The sequence below is a fragment of the Bos javanicus genome, chromosome 3 (genome assembly GCF_032452875.1).
Source record: "Bos javanicus breed banteng chromosome 3, ARS-OSU_banteng_1.0, whole genome shotgun sequence".
NCBI classification, from domain to species: Eukaryota; Metazoa; Chordata; class Mammalia; order Artiodactyla; family Bovidae; genus Bos; species Bos javanicus.
Window position 1 is genome coordinate 101,633,442 of NC_083870.1, and position 17,087 is coordinate 101,650,528.

Consider the following 17,087-nt stretch of genomic DNA (forward strand, 5'->3'; position numbering starts at 1 on the left):
AGGCCCCTGGACTGAGGTCTGAGTGTTTTCTGAGCAGAATCAGGGTGAAATGGAAGAGGCAAGACTGAACAATTGTTGTGCACCCACCACATGTGACAGGCATGGGCTAGGAGCTTCAAGCGTGTCATCTCTTTGATCTTCACAAAAACTTTAGAGTTGACTGGTGGGCTGGGTGACACCTCACTGCTCACACAGCCCAGGCAGGGTTTGGGATTTGCGTTCCTATCTGAGAGTCCAGAGTGCTGCTTTTCTGTTGGCCCCACTGCCTCCTAAAGACACTCAGGATGGAGGGCTGAGCTCTGAGTTCTTTTACTCTCTCCACTTTGGGGAGGGCCCTGCTGACTCTGAGCTTTCGTTTACTCTGCCGGTGAACAGACATGAAGACATTCAGGGCCAGGATGTCCAGCCTCTCCCTTGGCCAGTCCTCTGGATCTTTTCCTGCAATCCTCTTCACCTTCCCTCCAGTTGGACTGGTCAGACTCCTTCCCTCTCCCAGAGCAAGCACCCCCCTCCCCCCGCCCTCCCTACCTTTCCTCCAACAACCTGATTACCTCCAAGTGTGCTTGCTTCCCCCAGAGAGAGGAGTCTGGCGAGGGGCCCACCTTGGAGAGGAGAACTCTGAGCCCCGAGCCGCTGGCAGCCAGGCTCCCGCCCAGCCCATCCACTCGGCTCTGCCTTCGTCCCTCCCAGTTTCCACAGCCCGCCCCCAACGATTTCCTCCCTTCTCAGTCACTCGCTGCCTAGTGATCCATGGGTTTTAAATTATAACTGGGACCCAGGAAACGCGTTCCTAAGTACAATATTCATGGGCTGGGCTGACACTTTTAATTAAGGTGATTTACACTGAATTATCCTTGGAAATAAAGAAATGGTGTGCTGCCCGGGAATAAACCATCATCACCAGCCGCCTTTGTAAGTTACACTTCGTTTTAATCTATTTGGGGAATTGTTTATCTAGTTCATTACCCAACCAAACACCGAGGCCGGCCTTAAATAAGGCTTAAGTGGGGGTGGGGGCACTGCCATCTCCACACCCCGCCTCTCCTCTAGAGTCACCCAGCCTCCCTCTGGCTCCTTCCAGGCCCTTTAAAACACTGACTAAACCAGATCTCAGAGTGGCTGAGGAAGCCTCCAGAAAAAGGTCTCTGAGCTCAGGGCCCTCTAAGCCAAGCCTCAGTTTCAGTTCTGTGTGATTTCTGAGAGTCCAAGCTTCTTTCCTATTTCTGGGTAGAAACTCCTGTCTGAGGGCCACAGAGAAGTTTGGGGACCACTGTCCAACCTGCCCATCAATCTCCAGCTCCCATCTATGTTCCTGCCAGTCTGTCTGACTGTCCACGTCCACACTATGACCATCCCAGAGAAAGCTCAGGGCACCCAGAGCTCTGTCTACTGTCTCCTCCTTCCCTCAGATACCTGCTTCTCTACTATTGACACCGTCCTGCCAGTCTGTCTGTCTGTCCATGTCCACACTATCACCATCCCAGAGAAAGCTCAGGGCACCCAGAGCTCTGTCTACAGTCTCCTCCTTCCCTCAGATACCTGCTTCTCTACTATTGACACCGTTCCTGTGAGTCAAGTCAGAAAGCGAAGTCAGTAAGTGCCCCACAAGTAATCAGCTAAGTTCTCTTGCTTAGTCCCCCACCAGTCTCTCACCATTCTTTCTTCTCTGTTCCCACTGCCACTGCCATTGTCCTAGGTGAGCCTCATCATCTGTCCCCTGGACCCTGCCTAACTTCCTCACTTGCTTCCTTGCTTCTACCCCCAAATTCTGCTCCATGCCACCTCCAGAGCGATTCTCCTACAGCTCAGCTCTCTGATTAAGCTTCTCCAGCTCACAGATATTCTAATTCCCCCACTCTAAGGTGACCCTCCAGCACTGAAGGCTCTCCACTATCTGTCCCCAATCTAACTTTGCTGTTCTTGGTCCAGCTAGCTGAATCCTGGGGTCAGTTGGAATGCCTGTGCAGGACTGAAAGGGGTAAAGAGAGGATGAGGTGAGGGAGTGTGTGGGGGCATTGCCTCTGATCTCGAATGTACAAGTGTTTTGAGAAGTGTGAGTGCTTTGCCAGCAGAAGTTCTGACTCTTCTTCCTGGGTCTATCTGCCTGTGTGCCTGTGGGGGTGAGCATCCATGGGAAGTGGTTCTTTGAGGGGGTAGGTGTGAGCACATGTATCTGTGTTGGAATGAGGGAGGGTGTGTGACTGTATGTTGTCTACATACATTTGTGTTGGTGTCTGTGAAAACCAGCCAGCCCTAGTTTGGGACATTCAGTCATGTCTGACTCTTTGTGACCCCATGAACTATACAGACCATGGAATTCTCCAGGCCAGAATACTGGACTGGGTAGCTGTTCCCTTCTCCAGGGGATCTTCCCAACCCAGGGATTGAACCCATGTCTCCAGCACTGCAGGCGGACTCTCTACCAGCTGAGCCACCAGGGAAGCCCAACCAGTGTGAGCCCTTAGGTGTGTCTAAAAATAGCAGCGTGCTATGTGGGGGGCATGCTCTGTGCTGTTGGGCAGAAGGGGGCAGAGAGCGCAAACCAGGCCCACCCAGAGGAACGCCTCTGGGACTGACCCTGTGGGAGGGCGATGGAAGGAAGAGCACCCTGGCAGCAGCATCCAGACTCAGGAGCTGGCCAGGCTGAGGGAAGGGGGTGGGGGTGGGGGCAAAGGGAGGGTGAGAGGGGGAAGGGACAGCTGGAGAGGAGAGGAGAGGAAAGAAAGGACAGAAGCCAAGAAGAGGACAGAGGGGCGGACTAGAGAGGTGGGGAGGCCACAGTGGCTGGGGACGCCCTCACCTGGGTTCTGCCCAGAACACTCTGAGCGATGCACGCACAGGCTCTGCCCTCCTGCAGGACTCGGTTTCCCTGTCTGTGAAATAACCTGGTCAAAGGCCCCTGTCAGGTCGGAACTGAGGTGGGGAAGAGGAGGGAGGGGGTCTGGGAGCCCTCCCAACCTCCTCTCCTCCCCTCCGGTCTCCCGGAGAGCGGGCAGGGGCGGGGCAAGGGCAGCCAAGGCTGGGGGCCCTCCCCGCCCACCCGGGCGCCACGGCCCTCAGCCCGGAGGGAGCTGACACGCTCCTTGGGAATTTATCACGCACCCAATTACAATGTTAATTGGCAAGTTCCTGAAATCAATTAATTCGCAAATTTTTTCCAATTAAAAATCCAGATAAATCACGAGGGCGGCGGCGGGGAGGTCCAGCCTGCAGTCCGGTGGGCGCAGCGGCCGCAGGGAGGGGGGGCGTATAGGCGAGGGGAGGGGGCGGCGGGCGCGGCTGCCCTTGAACGCCTTTGCCGGCCGGTCGGACTGTCAGCGCGCCGGGCGCGGCGGGGCCGAGACAGATAAAACCATCGACCCGTCGCCGCCAGCGCTTCGGCTTTATCGATCCGACGGGAATTTCACTTGCTGTGCAGATCCCGCTGTCCGGCTGTCAGACACCGGGTTGAGGAGGGGGGAAACGTACCAGGAGTTAGGGGGTGCTGGGCTGGGCCTGGGCACGAAGGGCACAGAAGTGGGGGACGCGTGAGCTAACGGTGAGGGCTGGGGCACCCGTGAAGGCTGGGGGGCGGGGAGCGGAGAAATGGACCGGAGCCAAAGATGTGAAAGTAGGGGACCCTCTGAGAGGCTGTGGGGCAGGAGGGATTGCCGGAGGGTCACGGGAGCGGGTGGAACACTTATGTGGGCACAAGTGGATGCCCTGGGCAGTGCGTGGATGGGGCCACAGGGGCTAGGCTGTGGTGTGGCCCCCAGTGAGGAGGCAGAAAGAGCTCGGGCCCCCACTCTCCAGACCCTTGCGCGGGGCGGGGCGGGTGTCCCTTCATCTCTGCCTCTGTTCTCAATTTCTGTTGGGAAGTCCTCCACCCAGAAGCACTCCTGCATAGCCAAGGTGTGGAACTAAAATGCAGAAGGATGTTGCTTCCCCTCTCTGTTCTAGGCTAGTCCTGGGTGTGTGTGTTGTTGAGGGGAAGGGGAGTGGTTAAAAGTGTGGGCTCTCGAGTCAGATTGCTTGGTTTTGACCCCTTATCTTTACCACTTTACAGGCTGTGCAACCTTAGAGAAGTCACTTAACCCCTCTATATCTCAGTTTCCTCGTCTGTAAAATGGAGTTAATAATTATTACCCCCCCCTCCCCCGCAGTGGTAGCCCTTCCCAGGTTGTGCAGTAAAGAATCTGCCTGCTCCATGCAGAAGACTCAAGAGAGGCAGGTTCGATCCCTGGGTTGGGAAGATCCCCCGGAGTAGGAAATGGCAATCTGCTCCAGTATTCCTGCCTGGGAAAATTCCATGGACAGAGGAACCTGGTGGGCTACAGTCCATGGGGTCACAAAAAGTCAGACAGGACTGAAGGAATTTAGTGCGCGCGCACACACGCGCACACACACACCAGTGGTTGTTGTGAAGACTGAATAAATTAGTATAAAGTTCTTGGCACACAGCATTCAACAAGACTATTATTATCATCATTAGTACAGTCTTCTGTGGTAGTTTTCAGTATTCCCACAAATTCTTTGGTACTCTCCCCTTCAAGGCTTCCCTGGTAGCTCAGCTGGTAAAGAATCTGCTAGCAACGAGGGAGATCTGGGTTCTATCCCTGGGTTGGGAAGATCCCCTGGAGAAGGGAATGCTACCCACTCCAGTGTTCTGGCCTGGAGAATCCCATGGACTGTATAGTCTGTGGGGTCTCAAAGAGTCGGACACGACTGAGCAGCTTTCACCTTACTTCCCTTCAAGAGGTAGAACTTACAGTGTTTAATTCTCCTCTGTGGAGTGTGGGCTGGACTTCCTGACCTGCTTCTAGTGAGTAGAATAAAATATATTAGAAGCCATAGTGTATGACTTCCCAGACTAGATCATAAAAGGCATTGTGGCTTCCTCTCTAGCCTCTCTCTTGGATCACTTCCTCTGTGGGAAGTCAACCGCCATGTCTCAGGGAAACTGTAGCAACCCTATGGAGAGACCTGCACGTCGAGGAACTGAGGCCTCCTGCCAACAGCTGTGTGAGCGAACCATCCTGGGAAGGGGTCCTGCAGCTCCAGTGGAACCTTCAGACGACTGCAGCCTTGGCTGACATCCTGGCTGCAGTCTCCTGAGAGCCTGAGCCAAAAGCCACAACCCCTCACAACTACCCAACTAAGCTGTGTCTGAATTGATGACCCCCAGAAACTGCGAAATATTAAGTTTTGCTGTTTTTAAGCCATGACGTTTGGGGAGAATTTGTAACACAGCAATAGATAAGTAGTGTTTTGGTCTTCAATTCAGCCCAGGCCTCAGCTCCCTCAGGAGGCCTTCTCTGCTCTGTGCTGGGTTCAGTACCGTCTTGTTTCTCCCACAGCTCCTGTCTATCCCACAGAGCAGTCTCCGTCCCTCAAGGTTGCTAATGCCTGGCTCTCCTTACTCCTATTATGAGCTCCTGAGGGTGGGACCATTTCTTTCTTTCTTTTTTTTAAATTGAAGTATAGTTGATTTGCAATGTTGTGCCCATACACACTGTACACAATATAGTCTGCTGCACAGCACAGTGGCTCAGTTATATACACACACACACACACATTCTTTTTTAATATTCTTTTCCATTGTGATTTACTCCAGGAGATTGAATATAGTTTCCTGTGCTACACAGTAGGACCTTGTTGTTCAGCCATTCTAAATGTAATCGTTTGCATCTGCCAACCCCAAATCCCAGGTCCGTCCCTTTCCCTCCCTCCCCCTTGGCAACCACACACCTGCTCTCTCTGTCTGTGCGTCTGTGTCTGTTTTGTGGATAAGTTCATTTGTTCCATATTTTAGATTCCACATATAAGGGACATCATATGGTATTTGTCTTTCTCTTTCTAACTTCACTTAGTATGATAATCTCTGGGAGCCTCTGTATTGCTGCAAATGGCATTATTTTGTTCCTTTTTATGACTCAGCAGCATTCCATTGTGTATATGCACCGCCTCTTCTTTATCTATTCATCTCTCGCTGGACGTTTAGGTTGCTTCCATGGTTTGCCTATTGTGAATAGCGGTGCCATGAACCTAGGGGTGCATGTACCTTTTTGAATTATAGTTTTGTCTGGGTATATGCCCAAGAGTGGCATTGCTAGATCATATGGTAATCCTATTTTTAGTTTTCTGAGGAATTTCCATACTGTTCTCCATAGTGGCTACACCAACTTACATGGGACGATTTCTGGTTCACCTCTGGGTCCCTGCACCCTGCATGGGGGATTAGGTGAGAAGGTAGAGGAAGGAGGATCAGTCAAGTCTGCTGACTGGAACTGATCCAGGTTTTTGGACTGGGAATCGTGGGGCAGGCTATTCCCAGTGGCTGACTATTTCCCAGAGTGGCTAGAGCCCACATGCTCTTCTATAAGAGGAGCTTGCCCCTTCTCCATCAAAAGGTGGGGTACATGTTCCCGTCCCTAAAATCTGGGTAGGTTAATACTGCCAAGAGAGTATAGCAGAAGTGAGGTTAAGTGATTTCTGAGGTTAGGTTAATAAAAGGGGATCCAGCTTCGATCTCATTGGCTGGAACATTTTGCTTTCATGCTTTCAGCTGCCACACTGTGAGCTATCCTGCTCACAGGCCACAAGGAGCAGCCATGTGTAGGTGCTTTGGTTACAGCCCCAGCTGAGGTCCCTGCTGACAGCCAACATCAACCACCAGACATGTGAATGAAGGAGCCAGGTGATCCCAGCTCCCAGCCAACAAGCCTTCCCAGCTGGGGCCCCAGACAGGGTGAAACAGACACAAGCCACCCCCTCTGTGTTCTGTCTGAATTCCTGACCCCCACAGAGTCCATGAGCATCATGAAATGGTTGCTTTAAACCCCTAAGCTTTGGGGTAATTTGTTTCTCTGCTCCTTTTGACAACCTTGGCTCTTCTGGGAGGAGGCTCCACCCAGTCCTTCAGGCAGGGACAAAGATGATGGGGTGGAGCAAGGGAGACACGCCTGAGCACGTTCTCAAGGTTGTCACCTTTCACACCTTGAGATTCATAGGGGAGGTGGATGGCAACCCCAGGCTGCACTTCTCGGGAAGCTGCCAGTCCCAGTCCCTGCTTCCATCACCCTGCTCTGAGGCTCCTCCCCTTTCTTGTGCTTTTTTGAGACTTAAAGCTCACTCTCCTCATATCTCTGGAAACAGAGTAAGAAGAGAAAGGCAGCACCATTCAGCCGGAGGAGCTGAGGATTGAAAGCCAGGTGGAGAATGGCAGCAGGGTCTTGCCGCCTGTGAGAGGCTGGGACCTGGTGGCCAGAACCCTGAGTGGAGGCCTCTGGCAGGTGGCTTACCTGGTGGGCAGCTGGGCCAGCTGCTCTAGTTCTTGCTCCATATGCTCCTGTAGCTCGCTGGGCCTCAGCAGGACCTGACAGATGGGGCAAATAGGGGCCTGGCTGTCAAACAGTGCTGCTGCCTTTTTCTTACCTGGTGAGGGAAGAAGAAGAGACAGACATATAAGCTGGGCTATACGTGGAGAGAAACGCCACGTCCCAATCCTCCACCCCAAGCTCTGCTGCCTCCTAGGGCTTCTTGGCCTGGAGGAAGGGTGAGCCTGAGGGTCTCAGAGCCCATGAACATTATTCCGCTTTGCAGCTCCAGAGGCTGTGGCCGTGCACAGCACCTCCTCAGCCAGCTGCCCTTCTCGGAAATCTATCAGGACGCAATCAATGCTCTGTGCAATCAAACCTTGATCACTTCATTTCACACGTTAGTGAAGCAGGTCTTGGTTTAATCACAGCGTCACCCGGAATATCCAGGGCCTCCTCTGTCACTCCTTTCCTTGCTGCTTTCACACTTTCCAAAGCAGGAGAAGGAAGAAAAGAGGGAGAAAAGGGATCGTTCCTGCAGTCATTCAACAAACATTGTCTGATGTCTGTGCTGAGCCAGGCCTAGTGCACAGCAGTGGGGACACAGAATATAACCAGATCTAGTCCCTGCCCTGAGGTACTCACAGTCGAGTGGGAAAGACTGAAAAGGACCAGGGTGACTGCCAGGGTAGCATTCTCTCCCAGCCCCTCTCTTTTCCCCATGCTCCTTTCCATGGCCTCTCCTCTTCTCTCTCTGCCTGTGGGACCATATTGTGTATTCTTATTGGCTCTGACTCCCACCTGTGCCCTGCCGACATCCGTTTCTCTGCCCCTGATCCCTCCCATGTTCTCCAGACCCTGATAGCCAAACACTTAATGGACATCAATGCCTGAATGTCCTACAAGAATCTCAAACTCAACCATCTAGAATTGAGTACTTGGACTTCATTGATGGTCCAGTGGTTAAGAATCCACCTGCCAAGGCAGGGGACACAGGTTTGATCCCTGGTCTGGAAAGATCCCATATGCTGGCGAGCAGCCAAGCCTGTGCACCACAACTACTGAGCCCATGTGCCCTAGAGCCCAGGTGAGCAACAAGAGAAGCCACCACAATGCGAAGCCTGTGCACAACTAGAGTAGCCCCTGCTCGCCGCAAGAGAAAGTCCACGTGCGACAGCAAAGACCCAGTGCTCTTCTCAGTGAAAGACACCTGCGTTCACTTGGTCACTCAAGCCAGCAACCTTCACTTTGCCCTCGGCCCCTTCCTTGCTTTACTCCCCCTCCCACATTCATTTAACCACCAAGTCCTGTCTGTTCTACTTCAGTATTCCTGGAATCTACATTCTCCCAGTTCAGGTCTCACTCCTCACTCGGATAACCTCACTGGCTGCTGTGAGTCTAACAGATTCTGAGCTCTTCCCTTCCAAAATGCCCTTCAAATTGTGTGCCCCCAATACACAAGCACACATGGGTCTAGCACTGGCTATGCTGACTTGGGGGGCCCCTGGGAGCCTAAACTCTGTCCCTGATGGTAACCAGAGCTCACTGTGTAGGAAGGGGCCTGAAGTTTGCCTAGTGCACTTCTCGGGATTCCTAAACTCCCACCCTTGCCACTCTGCCCAGCCAGTGCTCCCCTAGCCTTTGCTTATAGGCATGGGGTTGAGGAGCTCTATTCATCCAGAAACATCCCTGACTATCCATGTAAACTCTGATTGTAGGAAGGAAGGCTTCTTTAGCTTAAGGTCAGATCTTTCTCCCTGCTTCTTCTCTCTTCTGATGCTTGGAGAGGGTCAGAATCAGCTTTTAGAGAGATAAAGTCCACGCCAGTGATGACTAAGATGGTTAACTGGGTAGGGTTGCCAGATTAAATACAAAATGCCCAGCTGAATTTCACATAAACAATATTATTTTTAGTGTAAGTTTTCCATGGCAAAAGGGGGAAACTTAGACTAAAAATAATATTAATTGTTTATGAGAAATTCAACTGGGCATCTTGTAGCTTCCCTGATAGCTTGTTGGTAAAGAATCCACCTGCAATGCAGGAGACCCCAGTTTGATTCCTGGGTTGGGATGCTGGAAAAGGGATAAGCTACCCACTCCAGTATTCTTGGGCTTCCCTTGTGGTTTAGCTGGTAAAGAATCCACCTGCAATGCAGGAGGCCTGGGTTTGATCCCTGGGTTAGGAAGATCCCCTGGAGAAGGGAAAGGCTACCCAGTCCAGTATTCTGGCCTGGAGAATTCAGGACTTTATAGTCCATGGGGTCACAAAGAGTTGGACACGACTGAGCGACTTTCACTTTAGTATGTCTCAACTATTGGCACAGGATATACTTATGTTAAAAGTTATTCATTGTTTTTCTAGAATTCAAATTTACCTGAATGTCTTATATTTTTATTTGCTAGGTCTAGCAACCCTATGTCTGAGGGAGTTCCCTATTCAGGCTGAACACAAGAACCTATCTCCCTTTGACACAAGATTATAGCTCTCCTGGATGCCCAGACTAGATCAACTGAGAGTTCAGAGGAGGGAGTGATTCATCCCAGATATGTGTTTGGAGGAGTGGAAAAAGAGAAGGCTTCACCAAAGAAACAAAATTTAACATGTGCCTAAGAAGAATTCCAGGCAGAGAATGGGAGCAAAGGGATGAATGAATGAATGAGTTGTGAGCTTCTTGTGGGCAGGACCATTCTTGCTGCTGCTAAGTCGCCTCAGTCATGTCCGACTCTGTGAGACCCCATAGACGGCAGCCCACCAGGCTCCCCCATCCCTGGGATTCTCCAGGCAAGAACACTGGAGTGGGTTTCCATATCCTTCTCCAATGCATGAAAGTGAAAAGTGAAAGTGAAGTTGCTCAGTTGTGTCCCACTCTTCGCGACCCCATGGACTACAGCCCACCAGGCTCCTCCGTCCATGGGATTTTCCAGGCAAGAGTACTGGAGTGGGGTGCCATTGCCTTCTCCAGGACCATTCTTAGTCACCTTTTAATCTATAGACAATTGAAAAAAGACTTGGCATAGATTAGATTCTCAGTGATGAAACAAAATAGTGGAGAAGACGAAGGGAAGGAGGAGAGGTAGAAATGAAGAGCTGCTTGTCCCAGAAGCCAGATGACCTTTGCAGAACTGGGATGTCTGCTCTGGAGGCTTTGTGTGTGGCAGGGTCGGGTAGGGGTGGCTCTAGTCAGTGTGGCTAGGTCTCTAGGGGGGAAGGGGTCTGCTGATCATATGCCCTGGTAGCTGTGCCCCAGATATTCAGGGAACAGCTAAAAGGCAGCTCTGAGTAAAAGAGGCAGATGTGGCCCTGGTCTAGGAGTGGGGAGGTGAGGATTCTAGACTCATTCTATTCAGCCAGAGAATCTCAGAGGTGAGTGAGACCCTAGAAATTCTGCAAGCCATTATCTTTATTTTACAGATGGGGAAACTGAGGCTCAGAACTGGGCAGGGACCCCTGTACTTGGCTCATGATCTCATTGCTTCATTTATTTATTCATTCATCAAATATTTATCAAACAATTATTCTATGTCATGTATTATTCTAGGAGAAATGGGCTCAGAGATAAAGAAAACACAGTCTTGGCCTCAAGAAGATCACAAACCAGCGAGAAAACTGGAAAAGAAAGTCAGTGACTCCAGTCTGTGCAGCCTTAGTCAGGGCTGAGGGAGGCAGGAATGGGTGCTTGTGGTGGTGGTGATGGGCGGGAGCAGGAAGGGGCCAGAGGAGGGTGGTAACGCTTGCTGGCAGGCATGGAGGGTGACTAAGGGACAATTGACAAGGCTGTTGAAATCAAGCATTGAGGTAGGGGCTGGGACAGAAGGGGGAAATGGTGAGAGACAAGAATAGAGAAAGGTTAGGATCTAGGGCATGAGATCAGAGCTGAGGTAGAGATATCAGGGTTTCAGCCCCCTCTGCCTGGGGTACCAGGTATGGTTCTTAGGGCTGCCAGAGCCCCAGTTCCTCCCTCTGCACCTGGAAGCAGGCATCAGCATTCCCATATACCTGTGCTCAGTTCATCTGCTTTCCTGCCACAGGGATCTTCTACTTTTCCGAGCTTGGCCTCAGTTTCCCTGTTGGGACAATGGGTCCTCTTCCTGGCTCCCAACTTCAGGAAGAGCAGTCACAGGGATCAGCGTAGGCACCCTGCAGCCTCCAGCCTGCATCACATCCCCATGTTCTCAGGGGGTGCCAGCATGGAAGGTGCCAGCATGGCCATGGGCCCCCTGCTTTCCCTCCCCCACTGTGTTCCCTATAATTTTATATTGAGACCTGTGGTCATGACGTGGGTTTTACTGCACTAACGACATGGCCTGCCCAGGTTTAATGACAAAATCCATACTCTGGCCCTGGGCCTGCTCCTCGTTTGCATAATTCCCAGAATACAGCTCCCTGAAGCTTTTGACCTGGGCCATTACAGTGGCCATAAAACGGGCCATAAAACCGCTGGGGATGGCCCAGAGGAGGAGGCTGTGGGCCTTTGGGGGTGGGAAGGCACTCTTCAACCCCCTACTCTTCCGAGGCATCCTCGGGCTCTCCTTCCACAATTCCCAGAATATGGGAAGTCCGTCTCAGACTGGAGAGGCCTCCAGAAATCCTTAGTCCAACTGCCCGTCTGATGCAGGAATGCCTTCTCCAACACCGCTGCCAGCATCGCAGGTAGGCAGACCAGCCCAGCAGGGGCAGGCTGTCAGAAAGCATCTTCTCCTTGAGCATTCTTCACTCCAGCTGGTGCCCCCCTACCCCTGAGCCCACCAAAGCTCTCTGCCACAGGTGGGTCCAGGTCAGACGCGCTAGGTTGAATCCCATTCCCTCTTCAGGAAGCCTAGCTCCCCAGGGAGGTCAGGAGCCAGGCTGAGCAGCATCCTGGGGAGACGTGGGCAGCATGAGGGGCTGGGGACAGGGACTGGGATGGGCTGTCAGTGCTAAAGATGATGAATGGGGGAGGTGAGGCGGGAGGCCGGGTGTTATCGGCAGTGGATGGCGGTGCGGGCGCTCGCCGCTTCTGCTAATCCCCGGGCGCTGCCTCAGCCCTTGCACTGATAACGAGGAAATGGGACTGACAACAATTTTTAGCTGAGAGATTCTTCACCAAAATGCCAGGCGGCCGGAGGTCTGACAGCGCCTGATTGAGTGTGTGAGTGTGTCGAGGGGGAGGCGCGCGGCCCCCTCCCCTCCCATGCAAAGATGGATCGCTCATTCCGCCTCCCGTCCACATTCATTACGGCACCTACCTCCCTACACCCCATCGCCACCGCCGGCGCCGCCGCCGCAGCCTCCGCCACCGCAGCCTCCGCCGTGCCTGCCACCTCCACTTCTCCGCCTGCCACAGGTATCCCCCCAGTAAGAGGAGAAAGGGCGGCAGAGGGGCCTGGGCCTACCACAGTCTCATACAAGGCACCGCAGGCTCAGGAAGCAGAAAGTCAGGGCTAAGACAGGCCCTGCCTGGAGGCGCCCTAGGGATGGGACCTCCAGAGGGTCCCTTCCCATTTCTGGGGTACCTCCCCACCAGAAAACAGCCAGGCTCCACCAGAAAGTGACTGCCTGCGGTTGTGAGTAGGGACAGGCCTGCTGAGGAGCAGCCCGCCAGACGAGTAGTTTTTCCCTGGCCTGGGCCAGGCCGCTGCCAGTCCAGGCCTCAAGCCTTGGATCAAGGCCTCAGGTACCTGGGGTCCCAGATCAGCCCTCTGCTGCCCCCCTCTGTTGGGAACTGCGGGCCACTGGGAGCAGGCAGCTCAGGGGCTGGGCTGCTACTTCTCTGCCATCTTTCCCATCATCCATGGTGAGGCCTGGTGCAGGTCTCATTCAAAGAGAAAGCCCACCCTTCTTCGATCACTAACCCGCTTCCGGCCCTGCAACTCCCTACCCTGCAATTGCCTCTCCAGCTTGGCCCGTTTGGTTTTGTCCCAGTTCTGTTGCCTGTGGGTTCCATTCTTCCCTCTCTGCTTGTTTAAAGAGCAAACCCCAACCTCCTCATCTTTTCTCCACAGACCACAAAACGCAGAGTTTGACTGCCTGGTGTCTGATTTAAGAATGGGGAGGGTTAAAATGAAGGGGAGGCTAACTCTAATGATATATGGCAATAGAGGCTGAAACTTTCAGGAGTACCTATGTGGGGCTTCCCCGGTAGTCCAGTGGTTAGGAATGTGCCTTCCAATGCAGGGCACGTGGGTTCGATCCCTGGTGGGGGAACTAAGATCCCACATACCTTGGTGCAATGAAGCCCGCCAGCCACAACTACAGAACCCACACGCTGCAAAGGATCAGTGTGTACCACAACTAAGACACGACACAGCCAAATAAATAAATAATAAAAAGAGTACGTGTGTGTATACACGTGTGTTTGTATATACACACATGTGTGACCTGCCCTTCCCCTCTTGCAGTCCCAGTAGAAGAGCTTCCACTCCACTTTCCAAAGACCAAGAGTCTTTGAGCAGGATTGCCTCTTACTAGCTGTGAGACCTTGGGCAAATCACTTAACACTTCTGAGTTTGAGATTCTTCTTGAAACAAGGATAATAATAACTTACTCAGCACCTTCATGAGGTTCTAGTTAAATCAGGGCTGTGTGCAAGAGATGAGTCACCATTATCTCTAGTAAGAAGCTGGCACAGTTTTGCTGTTTGTGTCTGTATCTACCCCATCCTGACACCAGATTGGCCTTGCTCTGTATTCAGCCTTCTTCCCTGCTATGATCAAGATTGTATACCACTCAGTAGGCACCTTGGGCCTTTCAGCTTCCATGGAGCTACTTCTTCATAGCCATCCATACCCACATTCTATTTACTTGTTTGTTTGTCAATATAACCATTCATCCATTTATCCATTATCTGCCCACTAATAATAATAACTGTTTATGGAAGGTTACTATATGTTCGGAGAAGGCAGTGGCATCCCACTCCAGTACTCTTGCCTGGAAAATCCCATGGATGGAGGAGCCTGGTAGGCTGCAGTCCATGGGGTCGCTAAGAGTCGGACATGACTGAGCGACTTCCCTTTCACTTTTCACTTTCATGCATTGGAGAAGGAAATGGCAACCCATTCCAGTGTTCTTGCCTGGAGAATCCCAGGGATGGGGGAGCCTGGTGGGCTGCCGTCTATGGGGTCGCACAGAGTCGGACACGACTGAAGTGACTTAGCAGCAGCAGTACTATATGTTAGGCTACAGGTTAATGCTGCATATATTTTATTTCATTTAATCTTCACAACAGTCTTGTGAGGTAGGTATAATCTATTTGTATCATATTGATGAGGAAAATGGAGCTCAGAACAATGAAATGACAGAGCTGGAAGGGTCAGAGCAAAGATTTAAATCTAGATCTGTCTGACTCCAAAGCCAGTGCTCTTAACCACTGCACAATACCTGGCTACCTACATACCTAGCCTATCACCTAGGTAATGATTCAATAATCATTGACAAATGTCAACGAGTACCAAGATGCGTCTGCTACAGTATGGATGCCATGCAATAATGAACACACACTCTCTGCCCTCAGGGAGGTTAGTCACTAATTGTGGATAGAGACATTCAACAAATATCCCCAGCATGGTCTTAGAACAAGGGAAGAACATGGAACTATGGGAGTAGACTATCTTTCCTGGGAGGTAAAAGAAGTGATTTTTAAGCAAAGCCTTGAAGGATGAGTGGGAACCAGTTCAAGCAATGATAGTGGAGGAGTAGTGTTCTATAGTACATAGAAAACAGCATGTTTGAAGGTACAGAGATGAAGCCTAAGTGAAGAACTGAAAAGGGTTCAATGTGGCTGGAGCAGAGAGCGAGGGGCAGAGGACTGAGAGCTGATGATAGAGAGGCCAGATTCCAGAGCACTTTCCACTATATTAAGGATTTTGGCTTATTATTATTTTTTTAACATACAGTGAGAAGTCATTGAAGAGTTTTAAGTAGGGGAGTGACATCTCAGACTTTCATCTTAAAAAGATCATTCTAACTGCAAATCAGAGAAAGGTCTAAGGGGATAAGAGCAAGTGCAGGAAGATCATCTAGGGGGTTATCTCACTAACTGAGGTGAGACATGATGGTGACCTGCTCTAGCGAGATGATATGGATGACAATGAGATGAACAGAAGCAGGTGGACTGGACATGGGGGTTCAAGGACAGAGAGGCATCAAGGGTGGCTCCAAGCTGTCTGACTTGAACAGCTGCTAGGTGGTAGACCATTCACTGACTTGTAGAACAGGAGGAAGGGCAGTAGGCTTGATAAGGAAGAAAATGATGAGCTCTATTTTAGATGAACTTAGTTTGAGGAATGGTTAAGACATACTCCGTGAAAATGCTCAGTAGGCACTATATGTGAGCCAGAGCTAGAAGGATAGAACTGGAAATACTGACATGTAGATAAGGACTGAAATTCACCAGCACTGCATCCTCTGTGCCTTCAACAATGTCTTGCACATGGTAAATACTCAACAAGTTTTAAGAGTAGGTGAGATCACCTAGGGCGAGAGGGCACAGTAAGAAGAGGCTGAGGAATTCCAACAGGTGGAGGAAGTTTTAGTCACTGAAGACTAAAAACAACCAAGAGGAGGATGAAAACAAGGTGATGTCATCAAAGGCAAGAAGGGAAGGGTGAGTGGGGAGCATGGTCCATAGGGTCGCATGCTGCTGAGAGGTTAAGAACACAAGGCATGCAAAGTGTCCCTTCCACCTATCAAGTCCACAGTACAACCATCTACCCCACCTCATCCAGCCAAGCCACTCTCCCCTCTCACTCATCTGCCTCCTCCTCCTCTTCTCTCCAGAAAACCGTGATTGGTGCCTCTGTGAGTGTGGGACAGGAAGAGTTAACCTGCTGACAGACGGCATTTTTTACCTTCAGTCAATATGAACAAGGCCCCAAGACTATGATTCCAAACATCTGGATTTCATCAATATGTGATCTGTCATCGTATATTGGCATTCCCCAGTCCCCGCGCCAGAGCAATGCGGCTGGTTTTATTAATACGTCAAATACATTATCCGTGTAATACACTTGTCTGGCTGGGGCCTCCCGCTGGGGCGGGGCGGCGGATTTGAATGTATGATGAATCAGTTTGCATTACATGTTCGTAAGTCATCATTTGTCAGGATTAATAGGCATCCCTGGTCGAGGGGGTGGGGGTGGGGCGGGCAGAGGAGAGACATATATTTAGCTATGGCCCATCCTTATCTGCCAGTGCCCAGGGATGGCCCTGAAAACAGCTCTGCACCCTCCTGCCCAGACCCCAGGGCAGTGGCTGGTAGTCTGGTGATATTTTTTAGCAGTTCCAGAGTCACTTGGAAGCAAAGAGGCCTATTTGTCTCTGCTTTGGGCTTGCCATGCAACCAAAAAGGGTATGGCAGGGACCATTTGCATGGACTGGCTAACTCTTGCTCATCCTTTAAGACTCTGAATTCTTTCTTCCAGGGAGCTTTTCCTGACTCCTCCAGACTGCACTAGGTGCCTCCTCTGTGTTCCCACAGTTTCCTGTGCTACCTCTGGTCACAGTGTTACAGTTGCCTATCATGTGTCTGTCATTCTCTTTAGACTGTAAATTTCTTGTGGGCAGGGAATAACTTGTTTATTGCTATAGTCCCAGAAGATCCCCTGGAGAAGGGAATGGCAACCCACTTCAGTATTCTTGCTTGGAGAATCCCATGGACAGAGGAACCTGGAGGGCTACAAAGAGTTGGACACGACTGAGTGACTAACACTTTCGACTTTCAGTATCTTGCAGAGGGCGTAACCCAAAGTAAGATGATATTAGTAGTGTAAGTAGAAACAAATACATATTCCTTGAATGAATGAATAAATGATTGT

The 17,087-nt window shown here is 51.2% G+C and overlaps 1 protein-coding gene and 1 long non-coding RNA gene across 4 annotated transcripts in view; one reads left to right on the plus strand and one right to left on the minus strand.

The window, feature by feature from the left end:
• Positions 1–17,087, minus strand: part of RNF220 (ring finger protein 220) — a 278,685-nt gene that overhangs the window by 29,839 nt on the left and 231,759 nt on the right. For 2 of the 3 annotated variants that reach the window (XM_061412145.1, XM_061412144.1), the window contains exon 3: positions 7,281–7,413. In XM_061412145.1, coding sequence (XP_061268129.1) covers positions 7,281–7,413 — 133 coding nt within the window. Of the gene's footprint in view, positions 1–551; positions 677–7,280; positions 7,414–17,087 lie in introns of those variants that run through there. The other variant, XM_061412146.1, reaches the window with a different exon arrangement.
• Positions 767–5,201, plus strand: LOC133244678 (uncharacterized). Its single transcript, XR_009735472.1, has 2 exons — positions 767–3,610; positions 4,885–5,201. It is a non-coding gene; the product is annotated as an uncharacterized LOC133244678 (long non-coding RNA).